The sequence below is a fragment of the Camelina sativa genome, chromosome 12 (assembly GCF_030686135.1).
Source record: "Camelina sativa cultivar CO46 ecotype springtype chromosome 12, ASM3068613v1".
NCBI lineage: Eukaryota > Viridiplantae > Streptophyta > Magnoliopsida > Brassicales > Brassicaceae > Camelina > Camelina sativa.
In genome coordinates, this window is record NC_141891.1 from 4,091,844 (window position 1) to 4,110,596 (window position 18,753).

Consider the following 18,753-nt stretch of genomic DNA (forward strand, 5'->3'; position numbering starts at 1 on the left):
CATTATCAAAACTACCAAATACATTCCAAAAGCTTCTACTACGACAGCAAGATATAACATGAAACATGTAAGACCACAGTTTCCAGACACAGGCCTATTATAACTAAGATGATTTTAACCCTATCCAGATTATTCTAAGTTGCGAGAAAGTGACATGTAAGCAAACCACGACATACTTAAATAGTCAAAATCAAGCAAATGCTATGAAATAACATCTCTTACAGAAAGAAAATTTGGTAACATCAATCATAAGAGAGATTAAGTCTTACAGAAAAGTGAAAATGTCATTAACTTAAATTCAAACAAACTTGAGGAAATGCTAAACCCAACAGATGAAGTAGACTCTTTCAGAAGGCTTGTCACTTAGAATCCGAGCTTGGTTCTACGCCAGTGTCTGCGCTTGGCATTGTACCTGAACAAAAAAAAAACAAACAACGAAACCATTACAACTCGAAACAATACTGGTCTCAGAACTCACTATCTCTGCTGTCCTAAATCAACCCACTAAGACAACTACATACTCATCACCAATTTGACAGATCGGTAATAAACAAAAGAAAAGAACAAAGTTGACGAACCTGATGGTGTTGTCGGTACGGAGACGAATCCAGTGAGGAATAGGCCTGTTTTGCCTCATCTTCTTCCCCAGCTTCTTCTTGATCATAAACGACTTGTGAGACGGCTGTTTCATTTCAACAAAAAACCAAAATCAGTAATCTCATTCATTTTCTAACTAACATTAAAACCCTAGATTCAATTCAAACAGATCAAACAAGCAACCAATTCAAACAAAAGATATGAATTTTCAATAGAGAGAGAGTGAAGCTTACCATCTTGAAGTCGTGAAGATTTTGCAGCTGCTCAGCGAGGCAAAACTATGCTGAAGAGGCGACCAACGTTTTTAACTTATGAAGAGGAAACCCTAATCATGATCTGACTGGGCATTTTATACGACGATATAAAATATTTTTTAAGGCTTTATGTTTCGGCCCAAGGCCCAAGGCCCATTCTGTAGACTCGGAGTAATAAAAACATTTAATATAGGATGGCAAAGCGGACATTAGATTAGTGTCTTTCTTTTTTTTTTTTTTTTTTTTTGTTTTTTAGATTAGTGTCTTTCTAACTGAATTTGACAGTTTAAGAGATGAAATCAAACCGATACAACTAATGCACATCTCTCTGGCTCAAGTCAAGCACTTGCATCAGGTGACTAATCCCAGTTTCAGACATTATTTTTGTTCTCTACAGTTATTGAGTAGTTGATATGTAATTTGTCCTTTTTATTTGCCTAGCTATAACAGTTGTTTTGTGTTACGTTATCCACCGCCTAATGCTTCTCTAGGGAGTGTGCCATCTCATGGAAAATTGAAGAACCAAACAAAATTGTAAACCAGTTAAAAAATATTTATTCATATGACAAAATGTTGTTTCCATGATCCAAGTGATGTTCCAAAAGACTTTTACAGAGCCAAGATAGAGCATACAGCCTGTATGAAAGTGAGAATGATAAGAAGTATAGCAGCGAAAACAGATACAACTGACCAAGGATTTTGGAAATAGTCACGTCTCAGTATCGCCTTCCACCTGTTCCATGGTGTGTTGCAGTAAGCTTGTAGGTTCTCAGAGAGTGTCGAAAAGTAAAATCTTCTACCGAAGACGACCTCTTTGCAGATGCTATTAAACAACTTTGAAACATCTTCTGCATTCCCAAGATTGTTCACGAGTACGCCACTACGGATGAGCAATTCAGCATCTGTAGGGGATTTAATGAAGCAACCGAGCAGCGTAGTGTAGTGGAGAAAGTTCTTGTCTGAGCAATGACATTGTTCAAACACGATAATGTTTCTGTAGAGTGATTCCGTGAGATCATCAATAAAAACGGTAGGAATCTTGAGTAGTCCATCAACAAAGGTAATGTCAAGTAAACAGCTGCTTGTCTCTGCTGGCTTGAACCTAACACCAGCAGTGTGAAGCTCTGTTGCTTCAGGTGCATTGTCAACATTTAATGTGGTTTCTTCTAACCTGATCGGAACTAGTGGCAGATAACAAGACCTCAGAAGATCAACAAAATGCTCTGGCTCTGAAATAAACTTCTTGTCATCAATGTTGCTCAAGAAACAACTGAAGTGGCATTGAACCATCTCCATGATTGAAGGTGTACCTTGTTGGTAGTACAAGAGAAGGAAAAAACCTTTTACGACGAAAAAGGGTAACTGATTCTCTATCAAAAGCATGTCACGACACACGTCGGTGATCATCATTGGCTTCCCAAATATGCGATCATTCTCATCTCTAAGCAGAGGATTACGAAACCTCAAAAGAAGTTCAACCAAGAAGCTTCCATCTACAACTAACATCACCACAAACTCATCTGTGGTAAGTCTCACATCCTCTGCATAACAATTACGAGCATGTTGTTCCCATGTTCTTGCAATTCTAACAAGGTCCTCTAGACTGAAGTTTGTTCTAGGGATAAAGCTCTTTAAGTACCTATATTTATGCTCTTCCATGGCTTGAAGCTCTTCTTTACCGCGATGAAATGGGCCAAAGGACACAAGTCGAGGCGTATATGCATCAGGATTGAGCTTGCGGAGTTTATTGGGTACTTTGTAGATACTACACTGAGCTGAAAGAGAAGACAAGGATTCCAACTTTGCTTTGATGGAATTTACAAGGGCATCATCACCTTCGTTCTGATCCATCCTCAACTATGCATCAGAGAGAGACTCATATAGAAACAAACCAGATAAGTCATAGGAATAAAGAGAGAAGATGATCTCCGGAGGAAAGAAGCTTTTGCACAACCTTTTTTAGAAGTCAACGTTTCAGACATGACGCTTGCAGAGACGTTAACCAAAAAAAAAACAAAATTAGAAGACCTGTGAGGAGTCCACGCAGACTAAGTCTAATATTTTGGGCCTAACATTATCCCCAAACAACTCATAGGAGTGTATTTTGTCTTTTTGAAAAGTGGATAGGGATTAGGAGGCCCAAGAAAATCCCTATTGGTATTGCACGGTAGCAAAATAACTTGTTTAATATATGTACTAGGATATATCCCGTGCTTAAAGCACGGTCAATATTTTAAAAAACAAATTATAATATAATACTAAAAATTATTGTTATATTTCTTAAAAAATATTTTGTTTAAAATAATATTTATTTTTAATTGATAAATTTATATATCATAATTTAAAATTTTAATAAAATTTTCGAAATCTAGTTAGTAAAAATCATTTTATCATCTACTTGAATATAAAATCTTAGTTTTTGAAATTCTAATTGGTTTATATTTAAAAAAAAATTTAGTCATTTTCGTCCATAATTTTATTAGAGGAAGAAATTTTTTTAAAAAATTAATAATTATCTATATTTTTTAAAAAAACTTAGCAGTTAATTTTCTTTTTTCAAATACAAATTTGTTTTGATTTGAATAAATTTTCTTTATTTTTTTAGATTTTTTATTTTTGATCTGTCAGCATTTTTTATTTTTTATTAATTATATTTATTTATTTTATTTATTAATCTTACTTGATTTTTCTAATGGCAATTGAATGTAATTTTTTTACATATTTTAAGGTTAATTTTATATTTGTACTTCCCAATTAATATAGTAGGATGTATGTTGATACCAGCCTTCAAAACCCACAAACAACTCATAGCGGGTGACCATGTGATGTCCTAAAGACTTACAGAGCCAAGATAGAGCATACAGCCGGTATGAAAGTGAGAAAGATAAGAAGTATAGCAGCCAAAACAGAAACAACTGACCAAGGATTGTGGAAGTAGTCACGTCTAAGAATCGCCTTCCACCTGTTCCATGGTGTGTTACAGTAAGCTTGAAGATTCTCTGAAATTGTCTGAAAGTAGAATCTTCTACCAAATATAACCTCTTTGTAGATGCTATGGAACAACTTTGAAACATCTTCTGCGTTCCCGAGATTGTTCACGATGATCCCACTGCGGATGAGTAAGTTAGCATCAGTAGGGGATTTAATGAAGCAACCGAGCAACCTGATGTAGTGGAGGAAGTTCTTATCTGAGCAATGACATTGTTCAAACGCAATGATGTTTCTGTAGAGTGATTCTGTGAGATCATCGATGAAGATGGTAGGAATCTTGAGTACTCCATCAGCAAAGCTAATGTCAAGTAAACAACTGGTCTCTGCTGGCTTGAAGTTAACACCAGCACTGTGTAGCTCTGTTGCTTCAGGTGCATTTTCAACCTTCAATGTGGTTTCTTTCAATCTGGTTGGGACCAGTGGCAAGTAACAAGACCTCAGAAGATCAACAAAATGCTTTGGCTCTAAAGTAAGCATCTCATCATCAATGTTACTTAAGAAACAGCTGAAATGGCGTTGAGCAAGCTTTAGGATTGAAGGCGTTCCTTGTTGGTAGTAAACAAACAAAAGAAGAAAAAGCTCCTTTACGACGAAAAAGGGTAACTGATTCTCGATCAAAATCAAGTCACGACACACGTCGGTGATCATCATTGAATTACCAAATATGCTATCTTTCTCGCATCTAAGCTGAGGATAATAAGACCTCAGAAGAAGTTCGACCAAGAAGCTACCATCTACAACTAACATCTCAACAAACTCATCGCTATTAAGTTTCACATCTTCTGCATAACAGCTGCGAGCTTTTTGTTCCCAAGTCCTAGCAACTCTAACTAGCTCTTCTAGAGTAGAGTCTGTTCTAAGAATAAAACTCTGAAAGTACCTGTATTTATGCTCTTCCATGGCTTGAAGCTCTTCTTTACCGCGATGCAAAGGGCCAAAGGACACAAGCCGAGGCGTATATGCATCAGGATTGAGTCTGCGGAGCTTATTAGGTACCTTGTAGATACAACAATGGGTTGAAAGAGAAGACAAAGAGTCTAACTTAGCTTTGATGGAATCTACAAGAGCATCAGCACCTTCATTCTGATCCATCCTTTATATCTAATCAGAGCACTTCTAAAGAGTAAAGAGAATATTCTCAGGAGGAAAGCTCTAACTAAGCACACACCACTTACACCTTTCAAGAGTAAACATTTCACACGTATTCTCTTGGACTCTGGAAGGAAGAAACGGAGAAAGACGCTTGAAGAGATTCCAACGCTGAAAATATCAAGCACACAGGTCCAAAGAACTTGTTTTGTAGTATACTTTAGTCTTGAATAAAAGGGAATATAAGATAACCATTGATTGGTTGGCATTTAATAATAGATGTTTATAAATATATTGGCATTTTGATTGGTTGTTGTTTCATTATTTTGACATTTGGTCGTTTGCCCAGAAAAAAAAATGTGTGTGACCAAGTCAAAGATTTCATCTTATTCAACCACACCTTAAGAGAAAAAAAAAAAAAAGATTATGAAGTAGAAATCAAGTAAAAGAGGTATTGGTGTGCATCCCCCAAGACAGGGCAAAAAATCACTCCAAAGAAAGAAAACAAGATTCTGCAGAAGCTATCAGTCCTTATCAAGAATATAATCCCTCAGAGCTCAAATTATATATATTCATAAGATAAAATGTTTAGCTTTATGATCAAATGATGTCCAAAAGACTTACAGAGCCAAGATAGAGCATACAGACTGTATGAAAGCGAGAAGGAGAAGAACTACAGCAGCAAAAACAGAAGCAACTGCCCAAGGATTGTGAAAGTAGTCACGTCTCAGAATCGCCTTCCACTTGTTCCATGGTGTATTGCAGTACGCTTGAAGATTCTCAGAGAGAGTCGAAAAGTAAAATCCTCTACCATAGATGACCTCTTTGCATATGCTATTGAAAAACTTTGAAACATCTTCTGCATTCCCGAGATTATTCATGAGGATACCACTGCGGATGAGTAAGGCAGCATCTGTAGGGGATTTAATAAAGTAACCAAGCAACCTGGTGTAGTGGAGAAAGCTCTTATCTGAACAGTGACATTGTTCAAACACGATGATGTTTCTGCAAGGGATTCCGACAGATCATCGATGAAAATGGCAGGAATCTTGAGAACTCCATCAGCAAAGCTAATGTCAAGTAAACAAGTGCTGGTCTCTGCTGGCTTGAAGCTAACACCAGCAGTGTGAAGCTCTGTTGCTTCAGGTACATTGTACATCAGTGCGGTTTCTTCCAATCTTGATGGAACCAGTGGCAGAAAACAAGACCTCAGAAGATCAACAAAATGCTCTGGCTCTGAAACAAACTTCTTGTCATCAATGTGGCTCAAACAACAACTGAAGTGGTGTTGAGCTAGCCTTAGGATTGATGGTGTTCTTTTCTGGTCATGAATAAACAAGAGAAGGAAGAAACCCTTAATGACGAAAAAGGGTAATTGGTTTTCTATCAAAACCATGTCACGACACACGTCGGTGATCATCATAGACTTCCCAAATATGCGGTCTTTCTCACCTCTAAGTGAAGGATAATGAGACCTCAAAAGAAGTTCAACCAGGAAGCAACCATCTAAAACTAACATCTCAACAAACTCATGGCTGCTAAGTTTCACATTCTCTGCGTAACAGCTGCGAGCTTTTTGTTCCCAAGTCCTAGCAACTCTAATAAGGTTCTCTAGTCTAGAGTTTGTTCTAGGGATAAAACTCTGCAAGTACCTGTATTTATGCTCTTCCATGGCTTTAAGCTCTTTTTTACCGCGATGGAAAGGGCCAAAAGACACAAGCCGAGGCGTATATGCATCATGGTTGAGTCTGCGGAGCTTATTGGGCACCTTGTAGATTGAACACTGTGTTGAAAGAGAAGACAAAGAGTCTAACTTTGCTTTAATGGAAGCTAGAAGATCATCACCATCATTCTGATCCATATTCTCTTATGAAAAGCAGAGCAGACTAGAGAGAAAGAGAAGAAAAAAGTTGGTCGTTGTAAACCTTTAACGTAAACATACTTACCGTGAAACCTTTAACTTAAACATACTTACCGTGGTAGACCTTTCAGAAGTCAACACCAAAGAATCTAAACGTGAGTAGCACGGATTGGGAATTATGTGTTGCTTTTAATAGTTGTATTGGTACATTGACTAATAACAGTATGATAACAGTAGTAAAATCAATAAAATTATCTGATGAACCAGCATTTTTTTGTTGGTCGTTTTCTTCTTTGAAATTAGCTCATGTGGCTGTTTGTTTTACATTTGATCTAAAACTTCAATGAAATTGGGAACAAGTAGAGTCTAAGATTACATCTTATAAACTTATTCAAGCACACCAGAGACAGAGCATAATAAATTAGAAACCTAGTAAGTTTAGAAGAGAGGTATTGTGCTGAAACCTGAAGACAGAAAGCCAAATAAAGCACTCTCACATTGCCTAAATCGCTAACCTTTTGTAGAGAGATGCAGTGAATAGAGGTCTCTTCCGCCAGTGGAATTGTACTTCCTTCACGGAAGAGACCTCTGTACACTGCACTTCACTTCATAAGGTTGCGTTTAGTATCTCGTAGTCGTAGATTATTTACATAATGATCCTAAGAATGAAACAAGATTCTGCAGAAGCTGTCCTAAGAATGAAACAAAGATATCATTACAAAATTGAATTTATAAAAAAAACCTTAGCTAAATGAATCCCTCAGAGTTGATTAGTAATCAAGATATAATCAGTCACTACTTTTAACATTTTTTTCTTCATATAATTCATCATTGGGATTCAGCTAAGGCAGTGTATACAATATATGCTTCAATCAAGCAACAAACAAAAACTCACAAGATTAACCAACAATGATTTCAAACAACGGATAGTAAGAAGAAAACGAAAAACAAAAAGTGAAATCCCTCAGAATCTGAAATTTAATCAAGATATCAGTCACTACTTTTAACATTTATATCATAAAAGTCATCATTGGGATTTTTTTTCATAACGCTTCCAGATCGAAAACAAGAACATTTAAAACTTTAATTCTGAGAAACAAACAAAACCAGAGAGCCTAAAGACTAACAAGCATCCACTTATAAATCTTATTGAATCAAAAAGGCAGAGACAATAGTTTCGATTACCAAATAGAAAAAACAGAATGATAAGGGCAATAAAAATCAATACTTTCGGGGTTTTGAAGGCAAAAGAGACTGAAATCTACAAACAAAAAAAAGAAGCGATGACTCAGAAACGGTGAATTAGGGTTCTAGTTCTATGGGGAGTTAGTTGTGGCTGCGGAAGAGTATAGTTTGATAGGTATTTATAGTGAGTGGATTTTTAAAAAGGTCAAACTAGGGTTAATGCCACTTCCAGAGTTCCCCGGTTCTGTAATAAAATTATTATTATTTTTTTTTTGTTCATCAATTTTTACTTTTGACGCAAACACGACAAAACATAACAGAATTGGTACGAATCAGTTTAGAGGAAAAGTTTGTACTTCGATTTGTTGATATTCAGACAAGTAATTTGTACAATTTTGAAAAGATAATACATAAAAAAAAACCAAACAAATGTTGAATTTAAATACACTCTATTTAAGTATTTACAAATATTTCATGATTCTCCTATATACCAAGTAAAACCAAATGGAGGGGATATGAAACTTGAGAACAAAGCATAAGCACCCTCGCATTCGTAAACAAGTAAAATTAGCTGTTCAAACAATGAAAAAAATATAATCATGTCTTGACGCTTACGCTTGGATGCTTCTGATCTTGAGCTTTAGACGCAACAACAGAAGGAACTCGTTGTTTCACAGGACAAGATGAAGAAGAAGAAGAAGATAAAAGAGGAGGATTACCCGTTGATATCGATCTGTTATGTGAAGGTTTATTATTATCTGATCTTGATATAGAACAAGACGAGGATAAAGGACCTGATCGGCTTCTCGCCTTCTTCTTTTTCTTCCTTGTACTTTCTCCTTCCACGAGCTTCCCATCTCTTCCCACCCGCTTCACTTTAGTCTCGTTCAAGCAAGCCGGCAACACACAGTTGCATAAGAAACCTTTATAAGAAACACAAATGTACATTACTTTATTTGATCCCCCCCCTGAAAACATTCATTATAGTGATGAGGAAGTTTTGGGATAACCTAATCGAGCAAGACGGTTGACCCAACTAGGGATTGAATTCTGAGTGAGTTTTAAACAAACATGGTTGCAGAAATGGTTGCAGTTCCTAGTGATGAGATGGTATTTGTTTCCCTGATACTCTTCTGCTAATTTCTCCATAAAGGTTCTAACTTCTTTAGCCCTCATCTCTGTTTCACCCACAAGTATCGATTTCCTGAATGTGAAACCAGGACACTTCTTTGGCTCCACTTCAAAAATCCCCGAGCTCGATTTCTCGTGTGCCCCGTATCCATACTCAACCCCATGAACTACACAAACAATGGATTCACCAAAACAATGAGTTGTTTGATCATTGGAACATTCAAGCAAACTCTACAACAAAGTTGTCATCATCTTATCATATTGAGATATCCCAATTAGTCTTTCTTCACACTTTTCAAGTCAATTCCAGGAGGACCAAAGGTCAATTCTACTCTCATACCAATTGCATCTCTAAACAAAATCCAAAACCATTCAATCCTTAATCACTTTCTTAGAAACCAATCAAAACAGAACAGGGATTTAAATCATATACCAATCAATGTTACAAATCTAACGAGATTGACTAAAAAGGTTTGACCTTTATCTCTTATGAATCAAACCCAGGATTGAGAAAAAGCAATAGATACCTTCAAGACCAGAGTGATAGATTCCGATTCCAAGCCAGTAACCGTAAACGTTCATAGGGGTAAGATCGTAGACATTGAGATAAACAGGAACAGAACCACCAGATTTCTTCTTACGCCTCACAGAGACGTTTCTGCAAAACATCATCTCTCTTTACGGCGTCAATGCATCTGATTGCGAAATTGTGAAGAAGACCTTCCGGTCCTCGAGGATGTTCAACGTTTCGTTCGTTCTTTCGTCCCCTCGGTTTAGGGGTTTCCTCTTTCCTGGGAAAGTGAATGCGCCAAAAAAGCGTTTTTTTTTTTTGTTTTTTTTTGTTTTTTTTTTGTCTTTTCGTTTCTGTTAATTTTATATTTCTGTGTTTATAATAATAATTAAATATGGTAAATTATGAGATTTTCTACCAAATTATCTTGTTTTTTTTTTCCTTGGTCATATAAATCTAAATATATATATTTTTTTCGTCAAATAAAATTTTATTAGGTTAAATCATTCCTTAACAACTGTTTGAACCTTGATGGTAGAGTATAGAATTTTGAGAACTACTATCAGAACTTAAACATTCTTTGGCTAGGTAATCAGCTACATTGTTACAACTACGATTCACATAAACATAAGATATTTGAGAAAACTTTGATGACCAGTAGTGAATGTCATGTTTATTAAATATTATTATTATAAATCTAAATATTATGTTTATTAAAAATAAAAAGCCTAAATATTATCTTTATCAAAAACAAAAAGTCTTGAATTCTAAATATTATGTTTATTAAAAACAAAAAGTCTAGATATTCTTTTTTTTTTGTCAACAAAAGTCTAGATATTCTGTTTATTAAAAACAAAAAGTCTAGAAGAAAAAAAAAACAAAAAGTCTAAATATTATCTTTATCAAAAACAAAAAGTCTTGAACTCTAAATATATGTTTATTAAAAAAAAAAAGTCCAAATATCATCTTTATCAAAAACAAAAAGTCTTGAACTCTAAATATTATGTTTATTAAAAACAAAAGTCTAAATATTCTGTTTATTAAAAACAAAAAGTCTAAATATTATCTTTGTTAAAAACAAAAAGTCTTGAGCTCTAAATATTATGTTTATTAAAAAGAAAAAAGTCTAAATATTCTGTTTATTAAAAACAAAAAGTCTAATTATTATCTTTATCAAAAACAAAAAGCCTTGAACTCTAAATATTATGTTTATTAAAAACAAAAAAGTCTAAATACTCTGTTTATTAAAAAAAAGTCTTATATAAATGCTATATTTTTCGGCCAGAAAAAAAAAATATTAGTTTGACCAATAATATATCAACACAAAGACAATTTTATTCTTTCAAAAACTGCATGCATCCATCCTACTATATTAATTGGGAAGTACAAATATAAAATTAACCTTAACATATGTAAAAAATTACATTTAATTGCCATTAGAAAAACTTAATTAAAATTAAATAATTAATTAAATAAATATTTCTAATTAAAAAACGAAAATAAGGGAAACATCAAATAAAATAAATTGTAGAAAAGTAAAAAAAAAAAAAAAATCTGTTAGAATCAAAACTAATTTTTACTTAAAAAAAAACTAACAGATAATATTTTTATTTACAACTTAGTTATATCTTTTTACTTACTTCACAATTATAGCAACGATTTCACAAAGGTTTAAATAGTTTTATTCATTACATACAAATGTTTTATTGACAGATTTTCAATAAACATTTTTAAAATACAAAAATTATAATATAAGCAACAAATTTTTAATTACAAACCATTATAAATAACATAATAACAAAATCAATTATTATAAATTTTCATAAAAAAAATTCAACCCGCGGTTTTCCGCGGGATAGTAGCTAGTTTATTATGAAGAGAAACAACAAACGTAGATAAGTTTTATTCAATCGGAAAAAAAAAAAAAAGTAAAAAAACTTCGAAAAAGGACCTTCAGTAAGCTGTATTAAATTCATTATATATATCACACAAAGAGATGTTCGTTAAGACGTGGGCTGATCAGTACTTCAAGAGGCGTGGCTTTAGGAATGGTCAAGCCAGGGCTTTCAGTCATATCAACAGGCATATCCAAGACAGTTTTCACTTCAAACGAATGAAGGAAACGAGCAAGACCTAGATGAAGCACTTGCATGGCCAATGAAGACCCTGGGCATGATCTTCTTCCCGAACCAAATGGCATCAGCTCAAAGTTTTGTCCTCTTACATCAAACTCTTTTGCTTCTCCTGTAATAAACCTCTCTGGTCTAAACTCGTTTGGTTCCTTATAAACTTTCGGATCTCTTTGGATTTTCCATACATTCACTATCAGTCTTGTGCCGCGAGTCACGTTGTAACCGGCTACCGTGCAATCTTCCATCGCCTCTCGAGGGCCTAAGAGTGGACCAGCTGGATACAATCTCAATGTCTCTTTGACAACTGCTTGAAGATATACCAGATTATTTATGTCTGAAACCTCGACGTTCCTGTCTCTTCCAACGTGGAGGTCTATCTCATCTTGTGCTTTCTTTAACATTTCTTTGTTGTTAAGAAGAAGAGCAATGGCCCATGTTAGAGTTGATGATGTAGTCTCACTTCCTCCTAGAATCAGTGCCTGATTATACAATTTATTATCATTATATTACGTACATCAAAAAAATACAAATATCATCTAATCATGATTCACCATGTGGTCCATGTCGCGTATTAGATGATTTAAAGAAAACCAAATATGATACGATTACTTCTTTTCTCCTAACTTATTTATTCCTATAACCAACAATTATATATATTCAACAGTAGTTTGGGGTTAAAATTCTAATTTAATTTTGTGTTTAAAGGTAGGTTACGTACCAGGCAGGTAGATTTGATGCTAATATTAGCATCATATTGAAGATGCGAGAGTTTGCCTTGTTCCGCAAGTGACAACATAACGTGAATGAAGTCTGAATCAATCTCTTCCGTTCCTGAAACTTTTCTTTCTTGTCGATGGTTATCAATCCATTTTTCAAGGATCACATCTAATTCGCTTCCTGTTTGCTTCATCTCCTTCTCATGTCCTTGGAAATCAAACCACCTTAGACTCGGAAAAGCATCGGACACAGTGAATATACCGATGAGGTGAAAGAACTTTGAGATGGCCGTTTTGCATTGCCTTCCCTCTTCGGTATCCTCCGAGGATTCTGAGCCGACGACGCCTCCAAAGTATCGTTTTCCGGCCACCATTCGCACTATCATGTTCAGTGTCATGTTATCTAACCAGCGCCTTAGATCAACCATTACTGGTTCTGAACCACCGTTCTTGACCCACAAGGAATACAAATCTTTCACACCTGCATGTAACAATATCGCAACGTATTACAATTGACAATATGTCAATATGGACATTTATATATACGAATGGTACGATAGAAATGGATTTTTTTTATTATTATTTAATTACCCATTGAGATCTCAGAAACCGAAACGTGCTTGAGCATCTGAAGCCGCCGGTTAGAAAGTAGCTCGATGGTTGCGATTTTACGCATCTCGCGCCAGAATGCGTTATAAGGGGCAAACCCGAAAACAGCATAATTGTAACCCATGTGCTTTGCTGCTGCAGTCATAGGACGCGAAGCCAAGGCTTTGTCGTTGACAGTGAAACAATCTTTAGCCACCTCAAAACTGCTCACAACAAATGCTTCACTGCTCCCAAGTCGTAGCGACATGGTTGGACCGTAACGGTCAGCCAATCTTCCTAAGGTTCGGTATAGAAGCTGTTCCTTGCCAACGAGAAGATGAAGATGGCCGATGATGGGCCATGCACCGCTCGGTTTAGGAGGTTTTACAAGTACATGTTTTGGTTTCTTTGATTTCTTAAATAGAGCGATAAAAACGAAAACGATGATGGGAACAAATAGAGAAAAGAGTGAAGTATCCATAATGTTTTTGAAACTGAAAAGGAAATATGTGTGTGTTCTTGATTACTTGATTTCTTGTTTTGAATGATTGATGAGTATCGTCCGTCTACTCTATATATAGACGATCGCGGTTCAACACCACGTGTAAGCATGCATGAGACGTACACCTACCAATGATCAAAAGTTCAAAACTATAGGGCCAACTTGTATTTTAATTCTTTCTCAAAAAAAAAAAAAAAAAAAACTTGTATTTTAATTAATTAATTAATGCTTTGAATAGAAAAGGGTGCAAGCAAACCTTATGTTAGTTATAATGACATGAGCAAGGATTTTAGGATTGAATAAAAAGAGCATTAAGAAACCAAATTTAAGAAAACTTTAATTTGTTCCGTTCTCTCATTGTAAGTGATATTGTCTTTTATCGTATGATTTTACCGTGGGGCAATTTTCCAATTATCTCTTGATGACGTCTTGATCATTGTCTTGCAAGATCCACGCATACATAAGCTGTTTTTGCTCTATCATTTCACATCTATTGATTGACACGCAATGAATTTCGAGTGATTAGTTAATGGATTCTTTGTTGTTCCACTAGTTAAGTGCATAGCGTTACGACCATCGTCATCCAAGATTAGTCTTTCGGAGAAAATGTCAAGTCAATCTAAGAAATCTAAAACTCAATTATAAATCATTCATGAATTTTATTGATATATGCATTGGTCGTACCTACCTTGGAGTTGGCCTCGTGGTAAATTTTGACGTGTATAAAAAAAAGGCTAAGAAAGAGTTATTGGTTGACGTGGTAACTCTAAACACTTTTGAAATACATTTTTTGTGACATCTTCACGAGTCAAGTCAAATTTGAAACATATAACTCCATTCAATAATTTGAATTATAATAGTTTTCTATGATATCCTAATATTTCCAATTTCTATCATTAACAATAATATGATAATTAATAAATATCCTAATATTCATCGAGATTATAATAGTTTAATACAAAAATATAACTTAAAACTAAAATTATTTCAAAATTTTATAGTATATATTAAAATTTTATAAAATTACTTGTTCAGTTATTGTTAATAAAATATGCATACTTTAATTCTTTCAAATTAAACACCTGATACTATAAACATTTGTAAATATAATAAAATATATATATAAATTTAATATTCTTTTTTAAAAAATAATGAATATCAATTATTTTACAATTATATAAACAATATTATCTTGTGGTGTACTACGTGGTCAATCCTAATACTTGTTAAAATTCAATACTATTTATCTAATGACTTTTTTTTGGATTTCAAAAGTCAATTTATGTTTTGAATGGATTTGACAATAAAAAATAGAAGGATTCAAATCAAAAGATAAAACATATTATTTCAAAATTCATTTGTTTTGATTTTTATAGTTTTACAAATCATTTATCCAATAATAGCCCATAACTTTAAAAAATAATACATTTTGGAAACACTATTTATAATTGAAAAAGCATTTGAGAATGTGTTTGTTTGTAATATAATTTATGTGCGATAAGAGTAGAGATGTCAAACGGGCTGACCTACGGGCAAAATAGTTATATCCAAATCCGCCCTACTATGCCCGCAGGATAAGCAGTGTGGTTAGCCCTTGGGGGAGAAAAGATTACCTCAACTAATGCTCATTTTGATTTTCCTACTCCATTTAGTATTAGTTATTTTTTGTTTCTTGGTCATATAAGGATTATTGACCTTTATTTTTTTATTAATTGAATGTAAAATTGTATTCGATAAAAAAACCCTTTGTACAATATTGAATGCTTCAGTTTGTTTGAATATGGTTTGAGATTAACATTATGAGCTGAATAAAAAGTTGGAAAAATAGATCAAGATACTTCCTACGAGGTGAGTCGGGTGGAGAACAAAAGCTGTAGGCCGTCGGCGTAACGTTGGTCTCCCATAGTTGTGATTGAGGTAAAACGGTTTCTGATATTCTTGTCTATGGGTAATAAAGGATCAAATACTTTATTACCCAATAATCTCTCATGTATCAAACCCAAGATTGAGAAAAAGCAATAAATACCTTCAAGACCTGAGTGATAGATCCTGATTCCAAGACAGTAACCGTAAACATTTATTGGGGTAAGATCGTAGATATTGAGATAAACAGGGACGAAAACATCGTTTTTTTTTTTTTTTCGTTTCTTGGTCATATAAGTCATAAAAATGTAATTTAAATCTTGAACTATAAAATTTTATATGTTTATTAAAAAAAAGTCGTGTATAAATACTATATTTTTCGGCAATAAAAAAGTCTTAATTTCACCAATAATATACAAGGACAGTTTGATTCTTTTAAAATCTGCATACATATATTTTGAAGAGAAACAACAAACGTAGATAAGTTTTATTCAAACGGGAAAAAACATCAAAAAAGGACCTTCAATAAACTATATTTGAAGTCATCATGTTTCTGAAACAGTACTATATATATCACACAAAAAGCTGTTCGTTAAGACGTGGGCTCATCAGTACTTCAAGAGGCGTGGCTTTAGGAATGGTCAAGCCAGGGCTCTCACTCATATCAACATGCATTTCCAAAACAGTTTTCACTTCAAACGAATGAAGGAAACGAGCAAGACCTAGATGAAGCACTTGCATGGCCAATGAAGACCCTGGGCATGATCTTCTTCCCGAACCAAATGGCATCAGCTCAAAGTTTTGTCCTCTTACATCAAACTCTTTTGCTTCTCCTGTAACAAACCTCTCTGGTCTAAACTCGTTTGGTTCCATATAAACTTTCGGATCTCTTTGGATTTTCCATACATTCACTATCAGCCTTGTACCGGAAGAAACGTTGTAACCGGCGACCGTGCAGTCTTCCATCGCCTCTCGAGGACCTAAGAGTGGACCAGCTGGATACAATCTCAATGTCTCTTTGATAATAGCTTGAAGATACACCAGGTTTTTTATGTCTGAGTCCTCGACGTTCCTGTCTCTGCCAACGTGGAGGTCTATCTCATCTTGTGCTTTCTTTAACATTTCTTTGTTGTTAAGAAGAAGAGCAATGGCCCATGTAAGAGTTGATGCTGTAGTGTCACTTCCTCCCAGAATCAGTGCCTGATTATACAATTTATTATCATTATATTACATACAAAAAATAAAATATAATCTAATCATGATTCGCCGCGTCACGTATTAGATGATTTTAAGAAAATTATATATGATACGAATACTTCATTCCTCCAAATATATTTATTTATATCACCAACTTTATAAATATATATTCAAACAGTAATTTTGGGGTTCAAGATCCCAAAAATAAAAAACAAAGCAAAGATTTGGGTATTTCAAGGTTTTTACCAGGCAGGTTGATTTGATGCTAGTATTAGCATCATATTGAAGATGCGAGAGTTTGCCTTGTTCCGCAAGTGACAACATAACATCGATGAAGTCTGAATCATTCTCTTTCGTTCCTGAAACTTTTCTTTGTTGTCGATGGTTTTCAATCCATTTTTCAAGGATCACATCTAATTCGCTTCCCGTTTGCTTCATCTCCTTCTCATGTCCTTGCAAATCAAACCATCTTAGTGCCGGAAAAGCATCGGACACGGTGAATATACCGATAAGGTGAAAGAACTTTGAGATGGCTATTTTGCATTGCCTTGCCTCTTCGGTATCCTCAGAGGTTTCTGAGCCGGTGCCTCCAAAGTATCGTTTTCCGGCCACCATTCTCACTATCATGTTCAGTGTCATGTCCTCTAACCAGCTCTTTAGATCAACGATTACTGGTTCTGAACCACCGTTCTTGACCCACAAGGAATACAAATCTTTCACACCTGCATGTGACAATATCATCGCATCGTATCAAAATTAACAATATGGATAATTATTGATACATACGTTTGGTGCGGTAGACGTAGTTTCATACTTACCCATTGAGATCTCAGAAACACGAACGTGCTTGAGCATCTGAAGCCGCCGGTTAGAAAGTAGCTCAATGGTTGCGATCTTACGCATCTCTCGCCAGAAAGCGCTATAAGGCGCAAACCCAAAAACAGCAAAATTGTAGCCCATGTGCTTTGCGGCCGCAGTCATAGGACGTGAAGCCAAGGCTTTGTCGTTGACAGTAAAACAATTTTTAGCCACCTCAAAACTGCTCACAACAAATGCTTCACTGCTCCCGAGTTGTAGCGACATGGCTGCACCGTAATGGTCGGCCATTTTTCCTAAGGTTCGGTAGAGAAGCTGTTCCTTGCCACCGAGAAGGTGAAGGTGGCCGATGATGGGCCATGCACCGCTCGGTTTAGGAGCTTTTACGTGTTTTGGTTTCTTTGATTTCTTAAAGAGAGCAATGAAAACGATAAGGAGGATAGGAACAAATAAAGAAAACAGAGAAGTATTCATAGTGAAAGTGCAAAAGAAATGTGTGTTTGGTGATCGTCTGTCTCTCTATATATATAGACACACATATGATCTGTTCAATACCATGTAAACATGAGACATGCACTACCTACCGATGATCAAAAGGGCGCCAACTTTTATTTTAATTAATTAATGCATGCACGAGTAAAGATTTAGGCATTGTATACTTTTTATTTTAGTTAATGACATTAGCAATGATTTAAATTAAATAAAAAGAGCATTAAGAAACAATTTTTGAGAAATTTTTGTTTAGTTATTCTCACCTGACTAGATATTGTCTGTTTTTCTCATATATGATTTTCAATTATCTCTCTAGAGTAGATGATGTGTTGACCATAGTCTTGCAAGATCCATGCATAAGCTGCGTTTGCTCTAACCTTACACACGTGTTGATTGATTGACTCGCAATGAATATCGAGTGAATAGTTAATGGATTCTTTGTTGTTCCACTAGTGAAGTGCATAGCGCGACCGTCGTTATCCAAGATTAGTTTTTGGGAGAAAAAAGTCAATGCAAGAAATCTAAAACTCAATTATAAACCATTCATGAATTTAATCGATATATGCTTTGGTCGTACCTTCCTTGGACTTCGCCTGGTGGTGAATTTTAACGTTTATAAATAAACGAAAAACTTACGTGGTGGCTATAGTACGATGAACATAACATATAGTAATGAAGACGGATCGGATCCGCGGTGTCCTGCGTGCTCGGAGTAAACCAGTCATGCGGTATATAGAAAAAACATTATTCATCATCGAATTATTTGTATACATCTATACAACTAGTATACATATTATTTGTTTCATTGTTTGTGTCTTTCTGTTGGTT

At 34.9% G+C, this 18,753-nt stretch overlaps 5 protein-coding genes, 2 non-coding genes and 1 pseudogene across 12 annotated transcripts; all 8 read right to left on the minus strand.

The window, feature by feature from the left end:
• Positions 1-157: 157 nt before the first annotated feature.
• LOC104730078 (large ribosomal subunit protein eL39z/eL39x) lies at positions 158-955 on the minus strand. Its single transcript, XM_010449158.3, has 3 exons — positions 831-955; positions 579-682; positions 158-412 (listed from the first exon to the last, which is right to left on the minus strand). The coding sequence occupies exons 1-3, from the start codon at positions 831-833 to the stop codon at positions 364-366; spliced, it is 156 nt and encodes a 51-aa protein (XP_010447460.1). The 5' UTR covers positions 834-955; the 3' UTR covers positions 158-363.
• A 428-nt stretch (positions 956-1,383) lies between these two features.
• Positions 1,384-3,319, minus strand: LOC104730079 (UPF0481 protein At3g47200). Of its 2 annotated transcripts, XM_010449161.3 has the most exons (2): positions 2,491-2,842; positions 1,384-2,392 (listed from the first exon to the last, which is right to left on the minus strand). In XM_010449161.3, exons 1-2 carry the CDS (start codon positions 2,573-2,575, stop codon positions 1,461-1,463), a joined length of 1,017 nt encoding a protein of 338 aa, XP_010447463.1. In that variant the 5' UTR covers positions 2,576-2,842; the 3' UTR covers positions 1,384-1,460. The 2 variants fall into 2 exon arrangements, with proteins under 2 accessions (XP_010447463.1, XP_010447461.1); XM_010449159.3 differs by having other exon boundaries at positions 1,384-3,319.
• A 119-nt stretch (positions 3,320-3,438) lies between these two features.
• LOC104730080 (UPF0481 protein At3g47200) lies at positions 3,439-5,142 on the minus strand. 4 transcript variants are annotated; one of them, XM_087478358.1, is made up of 3 exons: positions 4,723-5,121; positions 3,891-4,347; positions 3,439-3,813 (listed from the first exon to the last, which is right to left on the minus strand). In XM_087478358.1, exons 1-3 carry the CDS (start codon positions 4,932-4,934, stop codon positions 3,796-3,798), a joined length of 687 nt encoding a protein of 228 aa, XP_087334484.1. In that variant the 5' UTR covers positions 4,935-5,121; the 3' UTR covers positions 3,439-3,795. The 4 variants fall into 4 exon arrangements, with proteins under 4 accessions (XP_087334484.1, XP_087334483.1, XP_010447464.1 ...); XM_087478357.1 differs by having other exon boundaries at positions 3,439-4,347; positions 4,723-5,119; XM_010449163.3 differs by having other exon boundaries at positions 3,482-3,813; positions 3,891-5,127.
• A 364-nt stretch (positions 5,143-5,506) lies between these two features.
• On the minus strand, positions 5,507-9,930 carry LOC104730081 (UPF0481 protein At3g47200-like; annotated as a pseudogene). The gene is made up of 6 exons (XR_015573779.1): positions 9,636-9,930; positions 8,988-9,275; positions 8,593-8,900; positions 7,387-7,420; positions 7,304-7,307; positions 5,507-6,817 (listed from the first exon to the last, which is right to left on the minus strand). The product of XR_015573779.1 is annotated as a UPF0481 protein At3g47200-like (transcript).
• On the minus strand, positions 7,547-7,631 carry LOC147930160 (small nucleolar RNA R21). Its single transcript, XR_015576964.1, has one exon. It is a non-coding gene; the product is annotated as a small nucleolar RNA R21 (small nucleolar RNA).
• On the minus strand, positions 7,751-7,830 carry LOC147930161 (small nucleolar RNA R21). The gene has a single exon (XR_015576965.1). It is a non-coding gene; the product is annotated as a small nucleolar RNA R21 (small nucleolar RNA).
• Positions 9,931-11,346: 1,416 nt separating the features above from the next.
• Positions 11,347-13,601, minus strand: LOC104730082 (xanthotoxin 5-hydroxylase CYP82C4). Its single transcript, XM_010449167.2, has 3 exons — positions 13,059-13,601; positions 12,470-12,948; positions 11,347-12,230 (listed from the first exon to the last, which is right to left on the minus strand). Exons 1-3 carry the CDS (start codon positions 13,534-13,536, stop codon positions 11,604-11,606), a joined length of 1,584 nt encoding a protein of 527 aa, XP_010447469.1. The 5' UTR covers positions 13,537-13,601; the 3' UTR covers positions 11,347-11,603.
• Positions 13,602-15,795: 2,194 nt separating this feature from the next.
• On the minus strand, positions 15,796-17,925 carry LOC104733184 (xanthotoxin 5-hydroxylase CYP82C4). Its single transcript, XM_010452787.2, has 3 exons — positions 17,436-17,925; positions 16,864-17,339; positions 15,796-16,620 (listed from the first exon to the last, which is right to left on the minus strand). The coding sequence occupies exons 1-3, from the start codon at positions 17,905-17,907 to the stop codon at positions 15,994-15,996; spliced, it is 1,575 nt and encodes a 524-aa protein (XP_010451089.2). The 5' UTR covers positions 17,908-17,925; the 3' UTR covers positions 15,796-15,993.
• Between the last annotated feature and the right edge of the window lie 828 nt (positions 17,926-18,753).